Genomic DNA, 22302 nt, shown 5'->3' with positions numbered 1-22302 from the left:
ATTTGGTTGCTCCATAAATATGAAAGCATTGGTTCTTGCATTAAAACGTGCATTAAAACTTGTGTGGAATGGCTTTCCCAAAAGAAGACCTCTAGTTTTTATTTTAAGATAATAGCTTGCAATAAAACTTGCCCCTAAATTGTAAAGTCTTAATTTTGAGTGAATCATATAAGCAGGGTTATTTGAATTTAAGGTTGTCTTGTGTAGATGAAAAGTAAATGATCTATTGAACCTCTTTCTGCAAGACTGAGTGTTCTTAAAGGTTTAAGCAAATAGAGTGCCTTCATATTCTCTGCCTTTCTGTGTCTCTCTTCAGGGACCTTGAACTCTCTCTTGTTACTGTGCTGACAAATATAGCTCTCCCTACCCTTTTCTGCATCTATTATGGAGCATGTTCACCTCATCACATACGATATTGGGGAAAGTAAGACATAATAGCCAAAATAGAGACTTCACAGTGGAAGATGCTGTCTCTTTTCCTAAATGGAGAGACTTAACCTAGTTTCAGAATTTTTTTCTTTAGCATTTAAAAATTGCTCCTTATGTTTGATTTCTTGCAAATGAGCTTGTCAGTTGTGTTTGAATCATGGTGGTGGTGATTTTTTTCTTCAAAATAAAGCCACCTCTTGGGGGGAAAAAAAGAAAACCACAAAAAATGTCAGAGTTTTTGACTTTACTATTTGACTTTGGAAAAAAAAATTGCATCCTAAAGGACAAAGGTGTGTGTAGAGACATTGCCTGTTGTTGATGTGTATTTTAATAAAAGACAAAAAAAATACTCTTTCATTAGGCTTTAGTATGAAGTCTGAAATGCAACAGAATTCTTACCTTTGTCAGTGTTCTTGTTTTGGGTCTGGCTTCCACCTTGAGAGAAGAAAGAGAGGAAGGATGAGTGAAGAGATATCAGATAATGAGGAATTCAAGTTGTTGTCATTGAAAAATTAGTATTTTCATTCTGATAAAACACGTTTCAATATTGGGCTGCTTTTCTCACTTTTGTTACAGTTATGAATTAAAGTTATTGTCCCCAGAGCCTTCAGGTTGCCTTTAAATAAAAGCTACTTGCAGTATTAACAACATTGGGCACCTATGTAGTTTGAAAAAGGGCTAGTAAAGGTTATCGGAACACATCTCCATTTGTCTCTTGTGCATGTGCCAAAAAAGCCTGAATGAGAATTAATGATAAAGAAAGGCATTAAGTTAAAGTTGTAAGATACCCATCTGAGGGAAGATTGTTTATCTTTAGATATGTGCATTAACCAACTTGAAGCTACTTTCTGCTGCTCACCTATTTTAGTGCAGGGTCCTGAAAGGAGGCTTTGTTTTCTGTGAGGGTTTATTTTTTTAATTAAGTTTTAATTAAGGTTTTGGGGTCAACAGAGTGGGAAAAGAGGCATGCTAGGACTGTAATTAAAACACTGTAAACCCTAAAAAAAATTCTGCTTGAGTACAAGTTATAGTTGCTATGGGAACCATAACTTTAAATCATTTACCTCATGCATTTAAATCTACAGCAGTCTTGCAAGAGGCTGTTCAGGAGTTATGAAAACCTTGGCATTCTCACTTTTCATGTAGCTTGTCCCTGAAAGTAGGTTTGTCACCTGACAGTGGTTAATGCCTTACCCCGAGTCACTTCAGTTTTTAAGAGTTCATGCATCCAGCCTTGCTACTGGAGCTGGTTCTGAGATTGTGCTTATTTTCACAGAATTCTCTTGTAACCCAAACAAGCCTGGGACAAAATACTACCTGATGTCTTAAAAGCTCAGCTATCAAGTTTATAAGCATTCAGTCTGGGCTGACAGGGTGCAAAGAGTTTGAAAGCACCAAATCTGATTTATTTTTCTGAACTGTAAAACTGTCCCAGATTGCAGGAGAGAACTGCTGTATTGCTCTTGCAGGTACAGAGTGCATATAGAAATGCTTTAAAAAATGTGGTTCTGCACATGCAGCCCATTAACTCATCCTGTATGCTTGTCTGGTGGCATCTCCTGGAGTGAAACCTGTTTATTGACTATTTAGTCCCCTGTCATCAAAGCCRAAAGAAGAAGTTTGATTGTTTTTTCCATAGCTGGGAAGCTGTAGCCTCCATACCTCCATTATTGTTTAGAAGGCAACAAATAGCTAGTCATTAGATTTAAATATAATGCCCAATTAATGTTCTTATTTTTGTGAAGAGTTGTTTGCTTCACTTTCAGCTTATTCAGTCATCAGTGAATAGTCTGATCACTGAGGCAAAGTAAATTGCAGGGCTTTAAAAACTGCTTTTCAATGTTTTTTAATGATAAGGACTCAGAATACTTGTTTGTCTTTTGAACATCATGTACCAGTTGTGAAGTGAAATGGCAGAAAACTAAGTCTTTCCTGAAACTCTTAAATTTGGAATGATGTCTGAGGCTGAAGACTGGGGTCTTGTTCTTGAAGTACTTTCTCAGATTTGTAGAGGAGCCAGAGTAAGTGACTTCAGGAGTTGTCATTCTCAAACAGTAGAATCTCAAGGCCAGTGGGAAGATAACCACTGAACTTGAACTGAGTTTCTGATCTGAATTCTGGCTTTTAAAAGGAGTAGCTTAGAACTCCAGAAATACCTTTTATACTTGTACATTGATCAGCAGATGCTGAAGTTCTCAAGTGCATCAAAACTGTCTTAGTTTTCATGTAGTGTGTATCAGTGCCAGGCAGGTTTTCCTACCTATTTTGGGTACAGGATTACTGCTTTGTTGGGGCTTTTATTTCGGCCATTTTAATACACCAGTTTCGGAGTGCTTATATGAAAACTTATTTTATAATAATGAGCTTTCAGTTGCTGACTTTTGCATAAGTATATCTGTATTTCACTGTAGCGTGCTTTCCTGTCTTTCTTGTCCACCTTCATGTGTTACATGGAAAACCTTTGAAATTTTCTCCATGTTTTTTCTGTATTGCAAAGATTTCTTCTGTTAATTCTCAGTCTAGTAAACATCTGTGTTTTGTGAGCCTGCAAGAATAACCCTGCATTCTTTTCCCTCTCCTGCACATCCAAAATATAAATGCAGAACTAAGTAGCTTATGCATTATTTTTACTTTTCAGCTGTTCACTGATGGAATCACCAATAAACTTATTGGCTGCTACGTGGGTGACATAACGGATGATGTGGTTCTAGTTAGAATCTATGGAAATAAGACCGAGCTCCTAGTAGATCGAGATGAGGAGGTGAAGAGTTTCCGTGTGTTGCAGGCCCATGGCTGTGCCCCTCAACTATACTGTACTTTCAATAATGGCCTATGCTATGAGTTCATGCAGGGGGAAGCACTGGATCCAGAACATGTATGCAATCCAGATATTTTCAGGTAAGATTGTTATTTTATTGAGTTCTGCGATGCATTTATGGGGTTCTGTCAGGCCCAGATGATCTCAAAGTCAGTTTGAGAGTAGACAGAAAACAACTTACTGCAGGTTATAGTAGTATTTAATGCTCTTACTATATGACAGCTCATTATCCTCTAATCTAGTTAATCATGGTATTTCAGTTCTGAAAATATGCGGTCTTCTGGGGAAGCAGCAAGGTTCATGTTAGAGTTGGTTTTATTCCAAGATGTTTGTTAACACTTGCATGTTACCGTCAGGAAATTTATTTATTTAACATGGTGCATGGTTCAGCATAGGGGGCTGTATTTGATTAAAGTGAATCCTAGCTCTTGGTTCCTAGTATGCTCTGTTTTGTGTGAATAGATTCAAAATAGTCTTCCATTGAGACTTAATTTTTTTAAGGTATCAGTGGTGAACAGAAAATGTCTTAAGACTTGGCGTTTCATACATGAACTGAAATGTATTTGGTGCCCAAAAGCTGCAGCAAATTTGAGTCAACTCTTCTAAAGATATACAAGTTGAAGAATAGACTGTAAATACAGGTCAAGTGCATACTGTAACTGAACTAATTCTCTCTTCCCCCTGCCACACTTTTTAGTAGTGCTATTAAAGACCTTTGAGTCTTGCAGGAGGCTGTTTGTTGTGCTTCCATACGACTGGTCTTATGCATATCCTCCTTGGATTCACTGTTGTGCATATTGTTGTCTCCTCTTTTTGCTAGTAAAAGATATGGTAAGGACTCTCCCATCTATTGCAAATGTAACATTAAATTAAACTTTTTATTTTTTTAGACTGATTGCCAGACAGCTTGCTAAAATCCATACTATTCATGCACACAATGGATGGATCCCTAAATCTAACCTCTGGCTAAAGATGGGGAAATACTTTTCTCTTATACCCACCGAATTTACAGATGAGGAAGTAAATAAAAGGTAGATATTTCATTATCAGCTTTTCTGACTGACTCTGACCCTTCTTACTTCATACCAGGGCAAGGGATAGAAGAATTTTTATGACATAGTTTGAGTTGTCACTTAAGGTTGAAAGTGTGTAAGAGTTTGGGTTTTTACTGTACTCTTAAGTAGCTTATAAATGTAAAATATGACAAGAAGAGACTTCTAATTCACTTGGTGTAGTGTGTGTGTATCTATATCTATATATCTCCATATAGTGCTTTTGTTGATTTGACACTTCATAATACATTGTGGTAGTTTTGTTTATTGTTCATAAAGAGCCAAGGCTCAGTGAAGGTGGTACTTAGGTAGGTGTGTCTGACAGCTTAGAATCTCCCATCTCCCCAAAGGCATAGAGCCATTTGTCCGGGAATAAATATTGAAAGCATGCTGTTTGTTTTTTGGGGTTGCAGTTCCTTCTAACCTGCCTCTGTTAGCTGTTCTGTGTTATTTGTTCAATTTATAGACTTTCTTATCGAAAAACTGAGATGATATAAAGTTAATGAAAGGTTGATTTGGATGATGAGAGATGCTTCCAAAGTGTTTTCCAGAAGAGGAGAAAAAGTCTGTGCAGTCAGATCTTTTCTGTTGTAGAATACAAATAACGGCTTCACTTGGGTTTGGGGTTTTTGAAACCATCCCCCCCCCCCCCCCCCGGTCACTGGGAGGTTGGGATAAGAGGAACAACAATACTGGGAGCAGTGTTTAACCTAAATAAAGGTTCTGTGCTGTAATCCAAAGCTTGAGTTGAAGACATCCTTTTCAGGGAGGAAAGGGAAATCAAAGTTAAAAGATATAATTTGGAAGTGTTTGTACAGTATTGTCAAATTTCATACCTCTCAATTAGCAGATTCCAGCTTAAAACAATCTTAAAAACTTCTTTAAGAATATTGATGCCAGTTGCCCTATTTGCTGCATTTTAATTAATGCAACTTTGCTAGTGTATTCCTTATTTGATTTTCTTCTACTAGATAAAATTCTCAAGAAAACTGAAAAATTTGAGCAACTAATTGAAAATCTGAAACATAAAATAGCTACTTGAGTATTTGCTGTACTAGAGGAAAAAATGATACTCTTATTTGTATAGATACATGTAGTATTTAATCACTGTTATGTATTCTATTTGAAGAAAATAATGTAATGTTTTAAGCATTAAGTGAATGAAAATCATGCTACATCCGTTTTAATATATAGTCTTTGAAAATGTGCAGGATTGCGCTCAGTCCTGCTTCTGAGTTTTGGACTACTATTGTTTATAGCACAGACAATCTTCAGAGAATAACTTTTGGGTGGGGAGAGGGGAATAATTGTCATAATTTGACTGAAGGGTGGCAGGGGAAATAGTGCCTAGTTTGAGAGAAGGTGTATTGCATTTTTGGAAATAAGAGGGTAGAGGATAATAATAAAGTTATTTCACTGCAACTGTTTGCTGCGGAGCACCATACTAAATATTAATGTCTTATACCTAAAAAGGTTTTTGAGTGACATTCCAAGTCCTCAAGTCCTTCAGGAAGAGATGGCCTGGATGAAGGAAAGACTGTCAAATTTAGGATCGCCAGTGGTACTCTGTCACAATGACCTCTTGTGTAAGAATATTATTTACAACAAGAAACGAGGTAGGTATTGAACATAGCAGTAAGTATTGGTTTATTTTGCTTTGTTCTGTGGTTGTATTTGCTAAGTTGGTAATGTCATTTTACTGATGGCAACAAGTGAACTCATTTTGGCATTTTAAAATTCAGTATAATGGTAGCAGTATCTCTGTAAATGATTATTTGCCTAATTAGCTAATTCTCATCTATATGCTAGTGTATAAAGAAAAATCTTGGAGTTCTTGCTTTTTCCTTAATGAATTTGTTAATATATAGCCTGCCTGTATGACTGAAGGCTTCAAAGTATGTAATTGTTTACAGTAATTCTATTCTAGTGTGCAAAGTTTCTGGGGGGCGGGGAGGGAGGGGAGGATCATGCAAGCATAGAAAATAACCTGAAGATGGTATCTCCTATTTATCTGTGTATTGTTCTGGTTTGTCAGATTGTGTTGTTGCCAAGGAAGAGATTTACATGATGAAGTATCTTAGTGGTACTTAGCACTACATTCAGTGGTTCAATTTTTATTCTGTATGAGGTACATGGACATCTTAATGTTGAAGATTTCTCTTGTAAATATATGCTTGCTTTAAACTGTTGTAGACAGTACACATCTTGGCAAAGGTGAATTATGTTTTTGTTATAGTAAATTGAACTCATAAAATGATCCATTTTTATTAAAGATGCCTTAGACAGATGCTTTTTAGTTTCTGTTGAAACCCACAGTATCTTTTATTACTTGGTTTTAGTGGTTTGAGGTTCGGTTACTAAATGAAGCAGTTAAATGGGGTATTAAAACAAAAACGCAAAGCAAACTTATGACACTGAAATTGACGTGGTGCAGTAAAAATGCTTACTTTTCTAGCTTACCTGCACAACTTTTCTCCTATTTCAAATATCCAAGCTCAGCTGAGTGCAACAAATTCATCCGATAGGTATTCAAGACCTTCTTTAGAAACGAGGATGACATGTTCTTTTTAGTAGCTTTGTACGTGTTTGTAACAGTTTGGTGATCAGTTTGCCATTTAAACTAAAGTTGTGTGAAGTAAATGACTTTGGATGGAACTGTTCTTCCTCAGTCAACATTGGTCTTTTGAGCTCTTCAGCTTTTGTGCTTTAAGTTCCAAATAAAAATTAACAAAGAAAATGCTGGAGTTGGTTCTCATATGAAAATTGTCTGTGTGTGTATAACCGCTATCTGCATCAGATATACACTGAATGCATGACAGACACACACACAGACACATGCTCCTCTTGCATATCTTGTAAGCTTCCATCTGAGCAACTCCATTTTTGAAGGGAATTGCTAGTACTTCTAGTTATATGGGTCCTGTTACACCTGTACAATGTGATTACCATCAGTATTAAATTCTAGAGAATTCAATAAAAAATTTTAGTGGTTTTATTTAGGTCCAAGGGTAGATTACAGTTCTACTTAGTTTAAAAAAAAAAAAAAAACAGCTTGTGTTCTTAGACACATTGGAGTTGCAGTTTTTTAGTACCAAAAATAAATTCATTGTTACTGTGGGGTGGTTGTTGTTGTTGTTGTTTTTTAATACTGAAATTACCTTGGTTTTTAGCATTCCAGATCAAGTCCACTGAGGTAAAAGTCATTTTTTTTATGGTCACTTTTCATAGTAGAACCATTCTTCAAAGTAAAATAAAACAAGAGGAGTTCCTTTAAAAGGCTCACTGTCATGGTCAATAGGTCTAAAATTCCTACTTTTAAAACAAATGATATATGCTTTTCTTTTTGTAAACAGAATGGAGAAAAAACAATGCCAGCAGTGCTTCACTTATGAGCAATCCTACAATAACCAGTGTGTGAGTGTTTAGTGTTTGGGGACAGGGTGGGGAGGAGGGAGGTATGTAAAGCACTTTGGCCTGAAGCTAGCTGTAAATGACTGGGAAAAAGACTTGGAAATATAAAGTAGGTAGATTGTTAAACTTACATGCTTGAATGTTGCACGTGTATACTGTACTGTAAAACTTCTGCAATCCAGGTCCACCAGGTGCCGTTTCTATAGTAACCAAACCTCAGTGCCATTTGTAGAATATTTGTCTTGTGAAAGCTGTTTCTTGTACTGCGCTTCTTACAGAGCAAAGACTACCCTTCTGTCTGTTAGTACAATCTTAAGATGAGGAATATTATTTATGAAGTGGAAACTCAGCTTTAACTTTAAGTGTACATAAACAGAATTCAAACAGTTCCTGTTTAGCAAAGGAAAAGTTTGTATTGGTGTACAAGTAACTTTGCAAGAGCAGAAAATGCAATCTTTAAAGATGCACTTCACCATTAGGTATGACTTCTAACTGTATAAAGTTAGTTTAACAGCTTTGGTGTTGCTGAGATCTTACTAAATTTATTCAATTCATCTAGAAAGGTTCCTGTGTATGAGAAAGATCTTGGTGACCCTAAGCTGGAGTTGAGGAGAGAAAAATCAGTATTCTAGATTAACTACTCATTTTTTTTCTCTCCCTTTTACTTGGTAAAATTTGATCAAAGCAGGTAGTGTTCATATGTTTTTTTAGAGGCTGGCACAAACAAAATAACTCATTTATTGGTTTTAACAACACTTCATCCATTATGTTGTTTGTGAATGCTTACGACTAGGCATGGAAAAGCTACAGACTGTCAACAGATAAAAGAACTCTGGGCCAGTGAAGATACAATGATTCTGGCTTGTCCCCATGCTTTGCTTTAGATTTGTCCTCCAGATTAAGTTCATGTTAAGTTGCAAGAAAAATCATAATTGTGCCACATAATTGTTTTTAAGAAGAATCAGTCTTGTGTCCTTAAGCTATTTTTATAAGGCTGGAATAGCATATTGAGTGCTGCCTCCATTTAGTGGAGTGTGTCACTCATCTGATTTGAATTCGTTCATGCTGTGGCTCAGAGAACTGTGCCTCTTGCTGCTTTGTTAATGTCCGTTTTAAGTCACGCAGGATATGAAAACTTGCAAGTGTTACTTAACATAACTTATGAGTGTGAATTACTTTTCAAAGAAAATTCAGAGCTTCATGTTGCTCTTAATTACAATTTGAACATCAAAATAGTCTGCTTGCTGCTTGGTATTTTTTGTTTATAGACCTTGTGATGTTCTTCAAGCTTTTTTAAACTTGTGCTGGGAGTTTTGAAAGATACCTGATGTCTTAAGAGTATTCAAATATTGCTATTCAATAAGACCAAGTATCAGTAGGGTTTTTTTTGTCTATATCTGTATGTGCTCTTTTTAAATGTATTAACATCATCTGCCAGGAAGTTAAGCGTGTAGGTAGATGGCTGGTTTTGTTTTGTTTATTCCCTCTGCCTACCCAATGTTTTCTATGATCTTTGGTAGGAGTCTGTGGGTGCTCAGTGCTTCTGAAGACTGAGGTATGTTTAAGGCTTCTGGTTTTGATCTGAAAACCTATGTTATTTTGCAAAGGTATATCGGGTATTTATAGCTAAAATTATTCTTTGAGTATGTGGCCCGTTTGTGTATTTTTAAATATGTTCATAGCATAGATGATTCTCTTAATGAAGCTGTGTTGTAGGGCCTCATTGGCTTACCTCATGAGCAGGATAGGAGAGAACTTGGGATATGTGATTCTCTTGTGACAACTACAGCTAGCACTTGCACATGGAAAGTGTTTAACTTGCTAAACCATTGAAAGTGAAGAGCAGCTAGAAAGAGGGGTCTCATCACCTCCCTACCTTTCAGTTCCCTGAAGAGATCCAGCAGATGCCCTCTTGATTACTTCTTTTGATATATTTAAAAATTGGATTTCAGATGTAAAGCACAATGTGGCTTCTGTTTTGTATCTTTGTGTAGTGTTCATACATTACATTGTATGTTGTCTACAGTAGTAGATCACTTAGTAAAAGAAATTCTTTTCAACTTAAAGATATCAAGAATGTTTGAACATTTTATTACTGTTCATGACAATAGCTTGTCCAGAGAGATGAGAGAGTGTAGTTTTAACTACTCTTTGACTTCAATAAAATAAATATGCTTTTATTAGTGTCTGTTGTTGGTCTGCCTGCTCCTGGTGATGTCGGTCGAATATAACAAATTCTTTATACTGCTATAAAACAAAAGCTACTTGATTAACTACTAGTGTAAACCATATCTCTTAGAAGTAGCTTTCCTGTATGAATTACAGTAAGTCTTAAAAGTAACGTCTAATGCTGTGGACACTTTGACATTTAATGCAAAGTTTCTCCTGTTTCTCCTAAAACAAGGTAGCTGAGATATGTACACAAAAAACTTGCGGAGTGACAGACTTAAAGTTTTTGCTTTCTTTGTGGAAGAAAGACTTGTGCATCTTTAATCTGTTTCGTGCCACAATTTAAATTTAAGGTTGAGTTCCACAGTAGCATGGTTCTGAAAGAGATCAGTAAAAATGCAGGACTTTAAAGTGAAAAAGTTTTGTCTTATCAAATGTGAGTTTGCCCAATTTTCTTCATCTGCTACAGATTAGGTATGCCATTGTTGCTGCCTTGTGGCGGCGTGCACCGTGCTACTTAAACGCACTGCCTGGAGGTTTGTCACATCACTTGTTTKCATGCTCCTCCCCATAGGAGAGTGCAGAGCCTGGTAACAGCCTCATCTGTACCTTGTTAGATTCAATTTATTATTTTATAATATAATTAACTATATCTGGAAATAAGATCTAAAGGCTAGCTGTATTTAAAAAAACGTACTGACACTACAGATATGTTCAAGATGAAATTTGGGCATTAAAGTAATTTATTTAAAGTATATTTTACATTGATATTTTGCAGACAGACTTTTACAACTGCAATGTTTATATTTTATATGGGAGAGAAAAACTCTGAATACAAGCAATATTAAATGATTGGGGAGGGGGTTAGTAGTTCAGTTGTGTAGCAGAATGGTAACCAGGGTTGGGCTGTGCATTTTTACTGGCTTGTAACTTACAGATGTTTGTTTAAAACAAACAAACAAAAACTAAAGAACCACTAAGAAGCACAAAAACATGCAAGTATATGAACGTGTCAGTCAAGTAGCAGGAGAAGTTAATCTGTGACTGTATCGTAAGATCTTGGCTGCAGCTGTTGTAAAATTGCTTTAGTGTTCTAGAGAACCTGAATTATGTACTGCCAACAAGATTTTCCTGGGAGCAGCTTGCTACTTTGCAGGTCAGTCCCATGTTGGTTTGTCAGAGCCTAATATGTTTAACCTCATAAGCTTGGTACACAGTCCTCTGTTTCTGTGGAGGAAAGGGTAAACTCAGAGTTGGAGGATTGTGACTAAGTGATTTTGTTCATGTTGTGGGGTTTAATTTCCATTTTAAGTGCTTACGTAAGAAGATGGATACATATAAAAACATGAAAAACATTAATGGGGTAGTGTTTCAAACATGATGAAGATGATGAACCACATAGATATGACAAACTAACACAGTTGTCCTGTGATAACTTACTTGGGACACTTGTCTGTGGCAAAGCTATTGTATCTGGTATGTGCAATATCCATAAATCTTTTTAGCAAGTACTATATTAGAGATTTATAATCCTTACAGTCCAGGAAATAGCTAATGTAGTTCAACTTTATTCTTGCTTTTTCCACCTGGAAATCTGGTGGTTAGCATTACTATCTGTAAGACATTTTAAGTCACGTAAATAAGGTTATTCATTGTAATAGAAGGAGTATATGTTTTTATTGAATAAATACGCAGATAGTCAGTAGAAGTAAAGTGTAGAGAGGGAGTAGTGCAAACTATGAAAGCTGTTCCTTTCAGCATAGCAGTGGGAAATGCAAGATTTCTAGTTTGATTTACATTTTAAATTTCTATTATAAACAACTCTTAAGTTACCCCTCATTTCCCTTTCTGATGTTTTTAGTAATTTCACTGTGTTTCCCTTGGAATGCAAGACACTTAGTTTAATTATTCCAACTTGTTGATGTATTGACAATTTGCTGTGATACAGACCTTCCTGAGGAGGTTCAAGGCTGTACTACCTTGTATGAAGCACTTTCCCCTGCTTCCCTGTAGGTAAACACTGTATAGTGTAAAAGTTAGTAATTTGGAAGCATTTGGGGCGGCATGTTGCTGCTTTAACAGTTCTTTCTTACATAAAACTACCTAGATTCAAACACTGCAGCATTTCCTGTCACTTTCTTTTGACTAATTTAAGTCAACTAAAAAACAACAAAGCAAGACTATTCTTAAATTGTAAGTACTGTTGGGGGGATAATACCAACAAGTTACAACATGTTAATCCACCTTGGTTACACGCTTGTGAGAAAATAAACAGGGCTGTTACTTAAGTTGGGAAAAATTACTTTATTTCTACATAAAGTTTAAGTAAAGGATCCTCTATGGTGTTTCTTATTTTGAAGGGAACGGATGCCCTCATGTGGTAAAAGTTAAAATTGAACTTCTTCTATTCATAGTTTAAAAATAGAATATTGTAAGCTCCAGGTAATTATTTAAGAGCTTTCTTTAATGAATGTTCAAGATAATCTTGTATCACAAAATTCACAGCCTTACCCTGGAATGTCTGAGTACACACAACTGAGCACAAATAAGACAGTGTGTTTTGTTTTGTTTTCTTCAAAATTTCAAAGGCACCAAAGGATTAGGGCTGTGACTTCTTTGATGTGGACTCTGATGTTGCTGTTGTTGTCTCTCACATAGGTGATGTACAGTTCATAGACTATGAGTACTCTGGATACAACTACTTGGCTTATGACATTGGGAATCACTTCAATGAATTTGCAGGTAAAACTTGGATTTCCAAGGTAAAGGTCAACTTAGTAACAAAACAGTTCTCACTCCTGTACTTCACATGCCCTGTGTGCATATCTATCTATCTATATCTATATGTGTAGCTGTTCCTCTGACAGAATCAGAACGTATTAATGTCCTTCCTGCAGGCTGGTTATGCCCTTTGAATTTTTTTAAATGAAGTTCTTTACAAAATGTATTTCAAAATTTTTGATTTTTCATCTGGGACCTCTTCAAAGTCCAAGTAAGCCTTTAAGGACTAAGTACCATAAGAAGATTCTGCACACAAATAAGAAAAATATATTTTTTTGCTTCTGCAGAGCAATTGTACTGGATGAGTAGAGAGTGGCAAAGGTCAAGCACAAATCTGTGGATTTTTTTGTTTGTTTGTTTTCTTCAGGAAAGAGTTCAAGTGTTAGAGGCCTACAGTGTTCATAAAATAGTATTTTATGCCTCATATAACACTACTGCTGACACATGCACATATTAAGCACAATGCTCCTGAGAAAGCACGTAGTGTACAGCACATATGTGGAAGGTGATATAATGGGAGGGAGACGAAGGGGGTCCCTGAGGGAGGGAGAGAAAGTGTGGCTAAAGCAGATTATTGAAAACAGAACAGTTTTTATCCAGCTGTGTAGACAAGATGTACTCTCAAATCCTCTGGGCAAAATAGCCAGTGGGCGTGAACTTTGATCCTGGATTGGGAGTCCTGGCAGACTATACATGGCCTGTGGTTGGGCATCACCAGTTAGGTAGATTTGGAGCTATATGCTGTAAAAGAAAAATAGGACCAAAAAGCTAGTTATAGAGATAAGACTTCTAATGCTACCAATACCCTGTGGAAGGGAGGGTAGACTTTTCGTAAAGCTTCTGTCTTGGAAATATGAGCTTAATTGGTGACAATGTGTATGTAATTGGATTCAACTTTGGATAATGTTGCATATAAGTCCATTTTCATACAAAATGCATTAATATTTGACATCTGTGGGAGGGCTTTTGGTTCACAGTGCAGATGCTTTTTCCTGAGGCCTCCCTCGACATTAAACTTGCTGAATTTCAAAGTATAAATAGAATATGTGTGTGGCTGAAAATATATACAGGATAATTCTTACTAAGTTGAATCCTGTGTGAGAAATTCTTTCCAACCTGTAACTAATAAAATCAGCTCAGAGTAAAAATACAGATACTTATGTTTGTCCACATTAATCTGTGTGTGGGGAGAGAATAGTTGACTATTGTGGTTCTGTGGTGCGTGGATGTGTGTGGTGTGTGGGTTTTTTTTGTTGTTTTAAGATGCTCTGAAATCCTGACAGGGATTTTTTTTTTTCTTTTTCTAGGAGTAAATGAGGTAGACTACAGCCTCTATCCCAACAGAGAATTACAGGAACAATGGCTGAGATCTTACCTTGAGGCCTACAAAGAATACAAAGGGTTTGGTACAGAAGTCAGTGAGAAGGAGGTTGAAGTTCTTTATGTTCAAGTCAATCAGTTTGCACTGGTAAATAACAATTTGTAAATTAAAATGTATCAAATGCTATAGAGAAGCCTGCTACTTTATAGACAAATGTAATTGCCAGTTTCTTATTCAAAGTGCTGTAGTATATGAAGAAAAACTTCTGTAGCCTGTTTTATTTAAATTTTGAGCTTTCTTTTTACTCTTGCTTTTCAGGTAACACCATGCCTATTCCTCAAATGCTGTTTACGTATGCATTAAGTGGTCACTCAAATCCGTTTTATCTCTAGCAGAAAGATAATGTTAGGTCACATATGGTTATATCTTATGACTTCATTTTCTAGGCAAAGTCATTTTTGACCGGTTTAAATGAGAATGTGTAGTCTTGATGCAGCAGACCTCTATTTACTCTGTGTGATTGTCTGTTTCCTTCTGCTCCCCCTTGACCTTTCTCCTAAGGCTGATTTTCCTTGAAAAGGCTCAGGTCAAGCATTAGTTCCGTGTAGTCAGATAGGCTGCCATTCCCCATTGTCAGAGAGAAAATTAAGTGGTATCTTGTGCCTTGATGGCTATCTAAATTAGCCAGTGAAGGTATTATGAGTGGCAAGTTCTCAACACCTCCAGTCCAGCTGATCCTTGTACTAAAAAAAAAAAAGGGGGGGGGGTGGAGAACAAGGTGTGAATTGATCATTTTCACAGATTGGAAGTTGGGTTTTCTAGATTTTCTTCTTCTAACATGACTGCCAAAGGACCTCCCTTGTCTCACATTTTCCAGACCGTCAGTTATACCAATACTGCTCCTTCACATAAAATTTGCTAATTCATTTTTTAGATTATTTCACATATGGAGTGTGTAGTATGTGTCTCCTTTGTGCTAAGCTTTTTAAGAAGCAATAGGATTTGGGTTTTTTAATGCTGGGTGGCTGGATTTTAGACTAAGAGCACGATACTTTTTGCTTTTTAACTTTCTAGACCTCAGAGTTTATGGCAGAAAGTAGCAAGTAACTTTGCCTCAGAATTTTGATGGTGTGTTATGATACTTCTGTAGAATATTTCAAGCAAAGGGTGCAATCAGTATTTGGAAACAAGTGGAGATGAACTTTTACCAAGTATTTTCATCAGCTGTTCATTGGACAGATCCCTAAGTTGTCCAGAGCTCTTTGGTGGGTCTGCGTTGAACTTATAGTAGTAAGGAGACAGAAGAGGAAGGCAGTGATTCATAAAGACCTATAACACTTATGAATTTAAAAGCCTTTTTATTTATTTATTTTTTTTTAAGAGTAAAACTAAGATGCTTACTTTTCTAAAGATAATTTGGTCACCTTTGAGTCTTTCAGTACTGCCTCAACTCCTCTGCCTGAAGTGTCTTGACAGGCAGGGAGTTGCTTCCAGGCTTGGTTTTAGTCACTTCAGTGATTTAAATTGCAGCAAAAGTGCATGTGTGCTGTCTTGTTGTTCCTAGGAAGTTTTGTCTTTCCGTAGCCTGAGGCCTGGCTGTGTGAGTCCACTCCCTGCTCCTCCTGTCTTGTGTTCTAGAAGGTCTCTCCTCTCTGCTGTCAGTCTGTCAGCTGCAGACTCTGGATCTAAAGCCTTTGCTCCCTTGTTCCTTCCCTTTGAAAGGGCTGAGCATGTTCAGTTTTGATCCTTCTTCGGAGAATTCCACCCGATTTCGGTGCCTTGTCTTTTAGGGAAAAAAACAACATCCAGCAACAGTCAGATGTAGTTTATGAACAATAACTCAAACAGGTGTGGCATTTAATCATTGAATGCCCCCATTATGTATATACTGTTAGAAGTAATTTTAAGATGCCTCCTCTTTTTCAGGAGTTACTTAAAAGGTTGTATCTCTGCATTATTTCCAAAGCTACTTTATTATTTTGTTAGTTTTCCAGCTAATCCTGATCTTGCTTTGCATGGGAGATGTAACATGAAGTGTTATGGCAAAACTACCTTTTACCCAGCAGCTAGATAGTAAAAAGCAAAACAAGATAAAACTAAAGGATAAAATGCCAGACTATGCCTAGGACGACTAGGGCTAAGCCAAATTGGCCTTATTTCAGTCCTCTTTCTGACTATCCAAGTATACTGTAGTTAACATAATGCCTTTAGTTTTCTGGCAAAAAGCTAATGGTTGCAGTGAGCAAATATTTGATTTCTAGCAAGATGATTTACTAAATAAGTCTTTACTTTAGAAAATACCAGCTTGTTTGCCATTACTCTGTTAATCTGTATTACCAACTGTTACTGTAAAATTCAGCTGTCCCATTCACTTAGGAAAGTTAGATTTGCAATTATTTAGGCTGGTGGTCTGTTTTATATATTTAGCGTTGTTTGTCAGTTCTAAACTATGGTCATGCTAATGTTTAAGAGGATAGAGTTCTGTTTAGAACTAGACCTCACATGGTGTACAAATACTGCCAAACACAAGATATAATGTTATTTAAAGTGGGAGGCTTTATTGAGGGGAAAATAAACTAAARTTAATGAATGCCGGTGTAAAACTACAAACTGCTTACCATCGGGTGAAGTTATCAAAATTAAAGGTGGAGAAGAGAGATCCACACATCCATATAATAATTGCAGTTTAAGGTGTTTTCAGGCATGTGTGCATGCATATATGTTGTATGCCTCTGGTAAAGACACGTGTAAGTACAGTGCTGTTACATGCAAGCTTTGGGAAGCAATTTAGGTAATTACTGTAAGCAGCTATTTACAGAACAGAAGTCTGAAATGTATCATGTGTAATGTGGGTGGTCCAGAAATTAAATGCATCTTTCACAAGGAGATTATCTGGCTTATGGCCGTTGTGCGTATACATGTGTATACGTGTGTGTGTATGTGTATACGTGTGTGTGTATACGTGTGTGTATTACATGAACGATATGGTTATTAATATACTTCAATAAACACTGGAACATGCATGTATATGCAGGTGTGTGTATATATATACACATATATACACGTGTGTATATATACACACATATACACACATGTATCTACACATATGTATATGTGTATATATACATATGTGTATATACACACATGTATATGTGTAGATACATGTGTGTATATATATACACGTGTATATATGTGTATATATATACACACACACCTGCATATACATGCATGTTCCAGTGTTTATTGAAGTATATTAATAACCATAACGTTCATATAATCCATAGTTTCAATCTGAAACTGAACAAAGGGGCTGTGTATTTGGATTGGAAAAGCAAGTAAGGTTGGAGCAGATAAGAAATTTTTGTAAATGCTGATGACTTAGAGGTTCTCTTACACAGCTACGGATTGTATTTGTCTGTCCAAGTCAGTAGTGAAGGTGTAATCAAAGGATGTAAGGTGTAAATCTAAGGGTGTACTCAAAGAATTGGAAGGAGCTTTTATCTGTATGTATACATACATGTGCACAGGTGTGCACACACACACACACACACGCACACGAGTTGAATGTGTGTAGAATAATATTAGTAAAAGTTCTTTAATTGATAGCAGTGGAAATGAAATAGAATTATTCCTGTGCACTTTCTAACACAATGTGTATAACTGCACAACACTATACTTGATTGATGACTATTTTACAAATACAATATCTTGGAAAATAAACTTGGGGAGTCAGGAGACCTATGGAGATAATCTGATTGCCAGTAATGAAATCTGTAATGCTTACTGAAAATGTTTTGGTAAACATATCAGACTTGCAAAAAGATTTTTTTTTTGATAGTTCTCCTGTAGATAATTTTTTTAGTCTCAATGTTAGAATATATGTTTGTTTTTATATAATGCTAATCTGTTGTTACTAACTTTTTCCTTTAGGCGTCCCACTTCTTTTGGGGATTGTGGGCTCTAATTCAAGCCAAATATTCTACCATTGACTTTGATTTCTTAGGGTAAGTATGCTTGCTACATATAGACACTTTTTTTCTGTTAGTGAATTTCATAGAATCACAGAAGAGTTGAGGTTGGAAGGAACTTCTGCAAATCATGTAGTCCAGCACCCCAGCTATCAGAAACTACTACCTCTGAGCAGCAGACCTGATCTACATGATCCTACTGTGTGGGAGTGTTTTTTAAGAGAAAAATTTGAAGATACCAAGATGATAAAAGCTGTCTGCTTTTTGTTACTGAAAGTTCTCTAGTTTAGTATGTGCCTTTGGGCTAAAACATACAGTGTAACATGCCAAAGAACTTTGAGTGGATTAAACCTGTTTTGTAGGTATTGTTTGCATTGGATAGACAAAAGCACAGAAGCCAAGTAAGTTGGTCAGTGTGGTGTAGTGGTGTAGTGTCTGTCAGACACAAGAGCTGTGTTTCCAACCGCAAAAATCAGGAGACCAAGCTCTCATACAAAAGAGCTTCTTTGTGCTGCATAGGATATTGATTTGAGAAATTCCTACCCTTTTCCTTTTTAAGGAATCTCCATAATGCCAATGAATACTTGGTTCTATTTTGAGAGACACTGGTTGATGGTTCTGTTTCAAGTGAATGTGTGTCTTGGCATATCTTTTCTTACATTCTTTCACCACAACAAACAGGAATTTATCCATTGGGGACTAGAAGAGGTGATTAAAATTAATCACCTTCGCTGAGTATAAGACTTTGCTTCAGCTTAGAATTTTTTTGCATTAATGACTGAGGCAGGTTATTAGGCTTAGTTGTGTTATGTCATTTTGTAAATGAGTTAGTATAGAAAGCTGATTTCCCAACCACCCCCACCCCAGCTCTGTGACTAATCAGTCTCAGGTAGAAGTACTTGTTAGTAACCACTAGGTGGCAGAAAAAAACAAGGTAAAGCACAGTGTGGTAGAAAACAAAAAACTTTGTTGCAGTTTTGGAACAAGTTTTGAAACAACATTCTTGAAATAAACAAGCTCAGGCTTTGGGGAAGTGCAGCTGTCCATTCACCACCTCTGATAACCCCTGAACCATAACCCTTCTGCAAACTGGAGCAAGCTGGGAGGGTGTTCTGAGGATTTACCATAATATGGTTGCTCTGTTCTTAATTTTTTCCTTCAGCAGCTGCTCTGGAAGGTGCTGGGTTAGGTGGACTTCTGATTAGTCCTAGTATGGCTCCATTTATGTAAGGAATTATCTGCTCTTACCTTAATCTCTCTGTCTCCCTTTGATTAGGTATGCAATTGTTCGTTTTAACCAGTATTTCAAAATGAAGCTGGAGGTCATGACATTAACTCTTCCTGAGTAATGAAGAGGAAGAAGCTTACCAAGTGGATAGACAACCCCCAAATCTTCTGAGAACAGATACTGGAAAAAAGCTAAACATTTGTTAAAGTTCTGTAATGCTCACTTGGTGGTTCTTGCTTTATAAATAATGCCTCTAAACAGTCCTTCAATGTTAAATTTAATATGAAGAGCATACCTACTGCTTTTGATATAAAATGGATTAGAAACTTGCTAAATCTATAAAAGGTTGTAGAAATGTCAATTTAATCCTTTTTTGTAATTTAACATATGTTGTATGTGAATTATTTATTATAAGTTTAACATGATTCCATTGCTGCTTTCATCAGTTTTTGTAAAAGTTGGGTGCAGACAGTGAAGTTGTTCCAAAGGATTTGTTTAACAACTTATTTTATTGAAGTTGAGTTAACTTATATTAGAGAACTACATGGTCAGAGAATATTAATCTGTTAGATCTATACAAGCAAAATATCAGTGATAATATACTCTTAAGATACTGATGACCTGTATGCAGTAATTGGGGAAAAAGGCTAGGAGGATCAAAAAAAAAGAGTAGCTTTCCATCTCGCGGTACTTCTCTGTTTTGTAAGAATCAACCTGTTTGCTGAAATGGTAAATAACATTTTGATTTTCCTTCTTGGTGTGTTAAGCTGTAGAAATGTAAAAGTTCTGTGGCCGTCAGATTCTTTGAGAATGTGAACCGTCACAGTGTTAGATGGGAAATGTACCATCTTTAACTTTTGTGGGAAAGCTGCTTGTTTGTTAAGAGTACTTAAAAAAAAANAAAAAAAAAAAGACCACTCTTCCAAAATCTGTATTCCATTTTGAAACTTGATTCAGAAATGAACACTATTCTGGTCTCTGTATTTGATGTACTTCAGCAGTATCGAACAGAACGGACTATTGAACTGAAGATTAGTAAACAGAGATCCTGTTGCACTGGGGAGCAAGACACTTAGGTTTACAGTTCATGTATTGCTGACGTCTTTCCTTCTGCTTTGTCATCTTTTAACCTTGGATCCTAGTCTTAAATGCTTGGTCTTGTAGTTGCAGGTTCTGGTATGTTCTGTTTTTTCGTCTGTGGTAGCAAATTACTTTTCAAAGTCTCCAGTTCAAAAGATAGTATGGAAGTGTATAAGATTTGAACAATGGAGCTTTGATCATCACACATTTAATATTTTCTTGTCTCTTAAAGCTATTATACCAAGAATGATCTGGATTACAAAATGTGAATTGAAAGGAAAATGTTTACTTAGCAAAATAATGTATAAGTTTAGGAGTGGAAAAGAGGCTTTAAATCTCAAAAAMAAACAAACAAAAACCAACCCAACAATGCAGTGTGGAGTTGGGCAGGCATATACTGAACCCTGATTATACTCTGAAAAACTTTGCACTTTGGTCACTTAAGTGCCCACATGTACAAAGTCTGTGTGTGTGCATGTACACATGTAAACACAAACTTACCTGAAGAGTAAATATTGTGGGGAGCCTTTTGTACAGACTCCAGCAAAAGTATTTATTCAAAATTGCTTTAGAGCACATTGTCATATGTGTGTGTACATATACATATGTATACATATATGGATATGTATACATATGTGTGTATATATACACATGCATACATCTGTGCTTTACAAAAGCTTGGACTGATTCAGGACAAAGAAAGCAATTGATGTGAATGAAAAATTTTCACCTTGAAAGACCATTTTGAATGGCATTCTGTTATTTTACAAAAGCAAGATTTGGGTTTTTTTGTTGTTTTTTTTTTCTTCCCCCCTCTTAACTGGTTTATATTCATCTCTGAATGTCTCCAATTTTTTATTTCCTTCAGTCAAAACCTTGAAAGTATAATAAAAATGGGAGAATTTGGATTTTTTCTAACTTGAAATTGGGTAACAGTTTTCTTTTAGCATTTGTTAGTTGGAAGCTACTATATTGGGCAAATTCTCTTGGTAGTTAAATAGAAACAAATAGGTAAAACTGACATATTTTCCTTCTGTAGCAGTCATCAAGGATGTTGCTAGAGCTCATGAAACAGCACTGAAGACACTTATTTTCTGTTTTTTCTCCCTGTAGATGTGATCGGCAAACTCACATTGAGTAAATCCTTGCTTTCTTGGTAGTCCATTTTAAGTTCAGCAAGATCTCTTTGGAAGTAAATTTGATAAAGAGTTTTAGAACTCAATTACTGTTTTCTTCAAGTGGTGACTTTATTTCTGGCAGTATTGCTTTGTATTCATAAAATACTTGAAAGAGGCTGTGAAATTCACATAGTCTTGGGAAATCCAACACTGAGAGATGCTGTCTAACTTTCCCAACAGTTGGTGATCCATATTCCCTCTTCAAGTACCAGTACTATTTAAGTTTGGAGTTAGTGTAATTTTTCCAGTAGTATTTTGTTTATATAGCATAAGTAGCAATAACTCTGTAAGAGTGGAAACTTGCTCCTGCAGAACCAAAGCTCTTCATGAGTGCGGCTCATCTCATTTTGTGGAGTTGTTGTGTTCCACTGAATCCCATAAAAGCACTTTGAAGCAGACAGTAAATACTGCAAGCTTTTCCTGAGCCACTTTGAAGAAGCACAAGGATTATCACAAGTTACAGTGGTCAACTTTGCAGTACTGATAGAGGCTTTCATGTTGCATGTTGAAATTCATTTTACACACTTAAGTACTGCTTTGCATCAGCTTTCTTTCAAGACAAAAAGAGATTAAAACAATTCCTGATAAAAGTTGTTCTGAGGAAATACTGTAAAACACCATCCAGACTGAAATGCCAGTTACCTTGAGTCTTGCTCCACATCAGTTTTAGCCAGTAGCACTCAGGTATTCTTGCTTCCTAAAGAATATCTGCAGATGTGTTAAGTTTGAAGCGGTAGCTTGCAATAGCATTGCAGGATATAAGCTAGCTTGAAACTGTGAATACAGGACATCCTGAATGTAAGTTAGGTACTAAAGCACCAAACTAGAGAACGTGTACTTGTTTCAGTTCATTTATCTCAGTCTTTT

General features: G+C 36.2%; 1 protein-coding gene across 2 annotated transcripts in view; it reads left to right on the top strand.

Annotated features, from left to right (window-relative positions):
• ETNK1 (ethanolamine kinase 1) overlaps positions 1 to 20077 on the top strand; it is a 30889-nt gene extending 10812 nt beyond the window's left edge. The window contains exons 2-8 of one of the 2 annotated variants that reach the window (XM_026066887.1): positions 3068 to 3327; positions 4138 to 4278; positions 5773 to 5915; positions 12538 to 12621; positions 13968 to 14128; positions 17912 to 17985; positions 19226 to 20077. In XM_026066887.1, the coding sequence (XP_025922672.1) occupies positions 3068 to 3327; positions 4138 to 4278; positions 5773 to 5915; positions 12538 to 12621; positions 13968 to 14128; positions 17912 to 17985; positions 19226 to 19298 (936 nt within the window). In that variant the 3' untranslated portion in view covers positions 19299 to 20077. The remainder of the gene's footprint in view (positions 1 to 3067; positions 3328 to 4137; positions 4279 to 5772; positions 5916 to 12537; positions 12622 to 13967; positions 14129 to 17911; positions 17986 to 19225) is intronic. The other variant, XM_026066888.1, reaches the window with a different exon arrangement.
• The last annotated feature ends 2225 nt before the right edge of the window (positions 20078 to 22302 follow it).

This window comes from Apteryx rowi, unplaced genomic scaffold (genome assembly GCF_003343035.1).
Source record: "Apteryx rowi isolate R43461 unplaced genomic scaffold, aptRow1 scaffold_25, whole genome shotgun sequence".
In the NCBI taxonomy this organism is placed as follows: domain Eukaryota; kingdom Metazoa; phylum Chordata; class Aves; order Apterygiformes; family Apterygidae; genus Apteryx; species Apteryx rowi.
The sequence above is the reverse complement of the archived record's forward strand: the minus strand, read 5'-3'. Positions and strand labels throughout refer to the sequence as shown.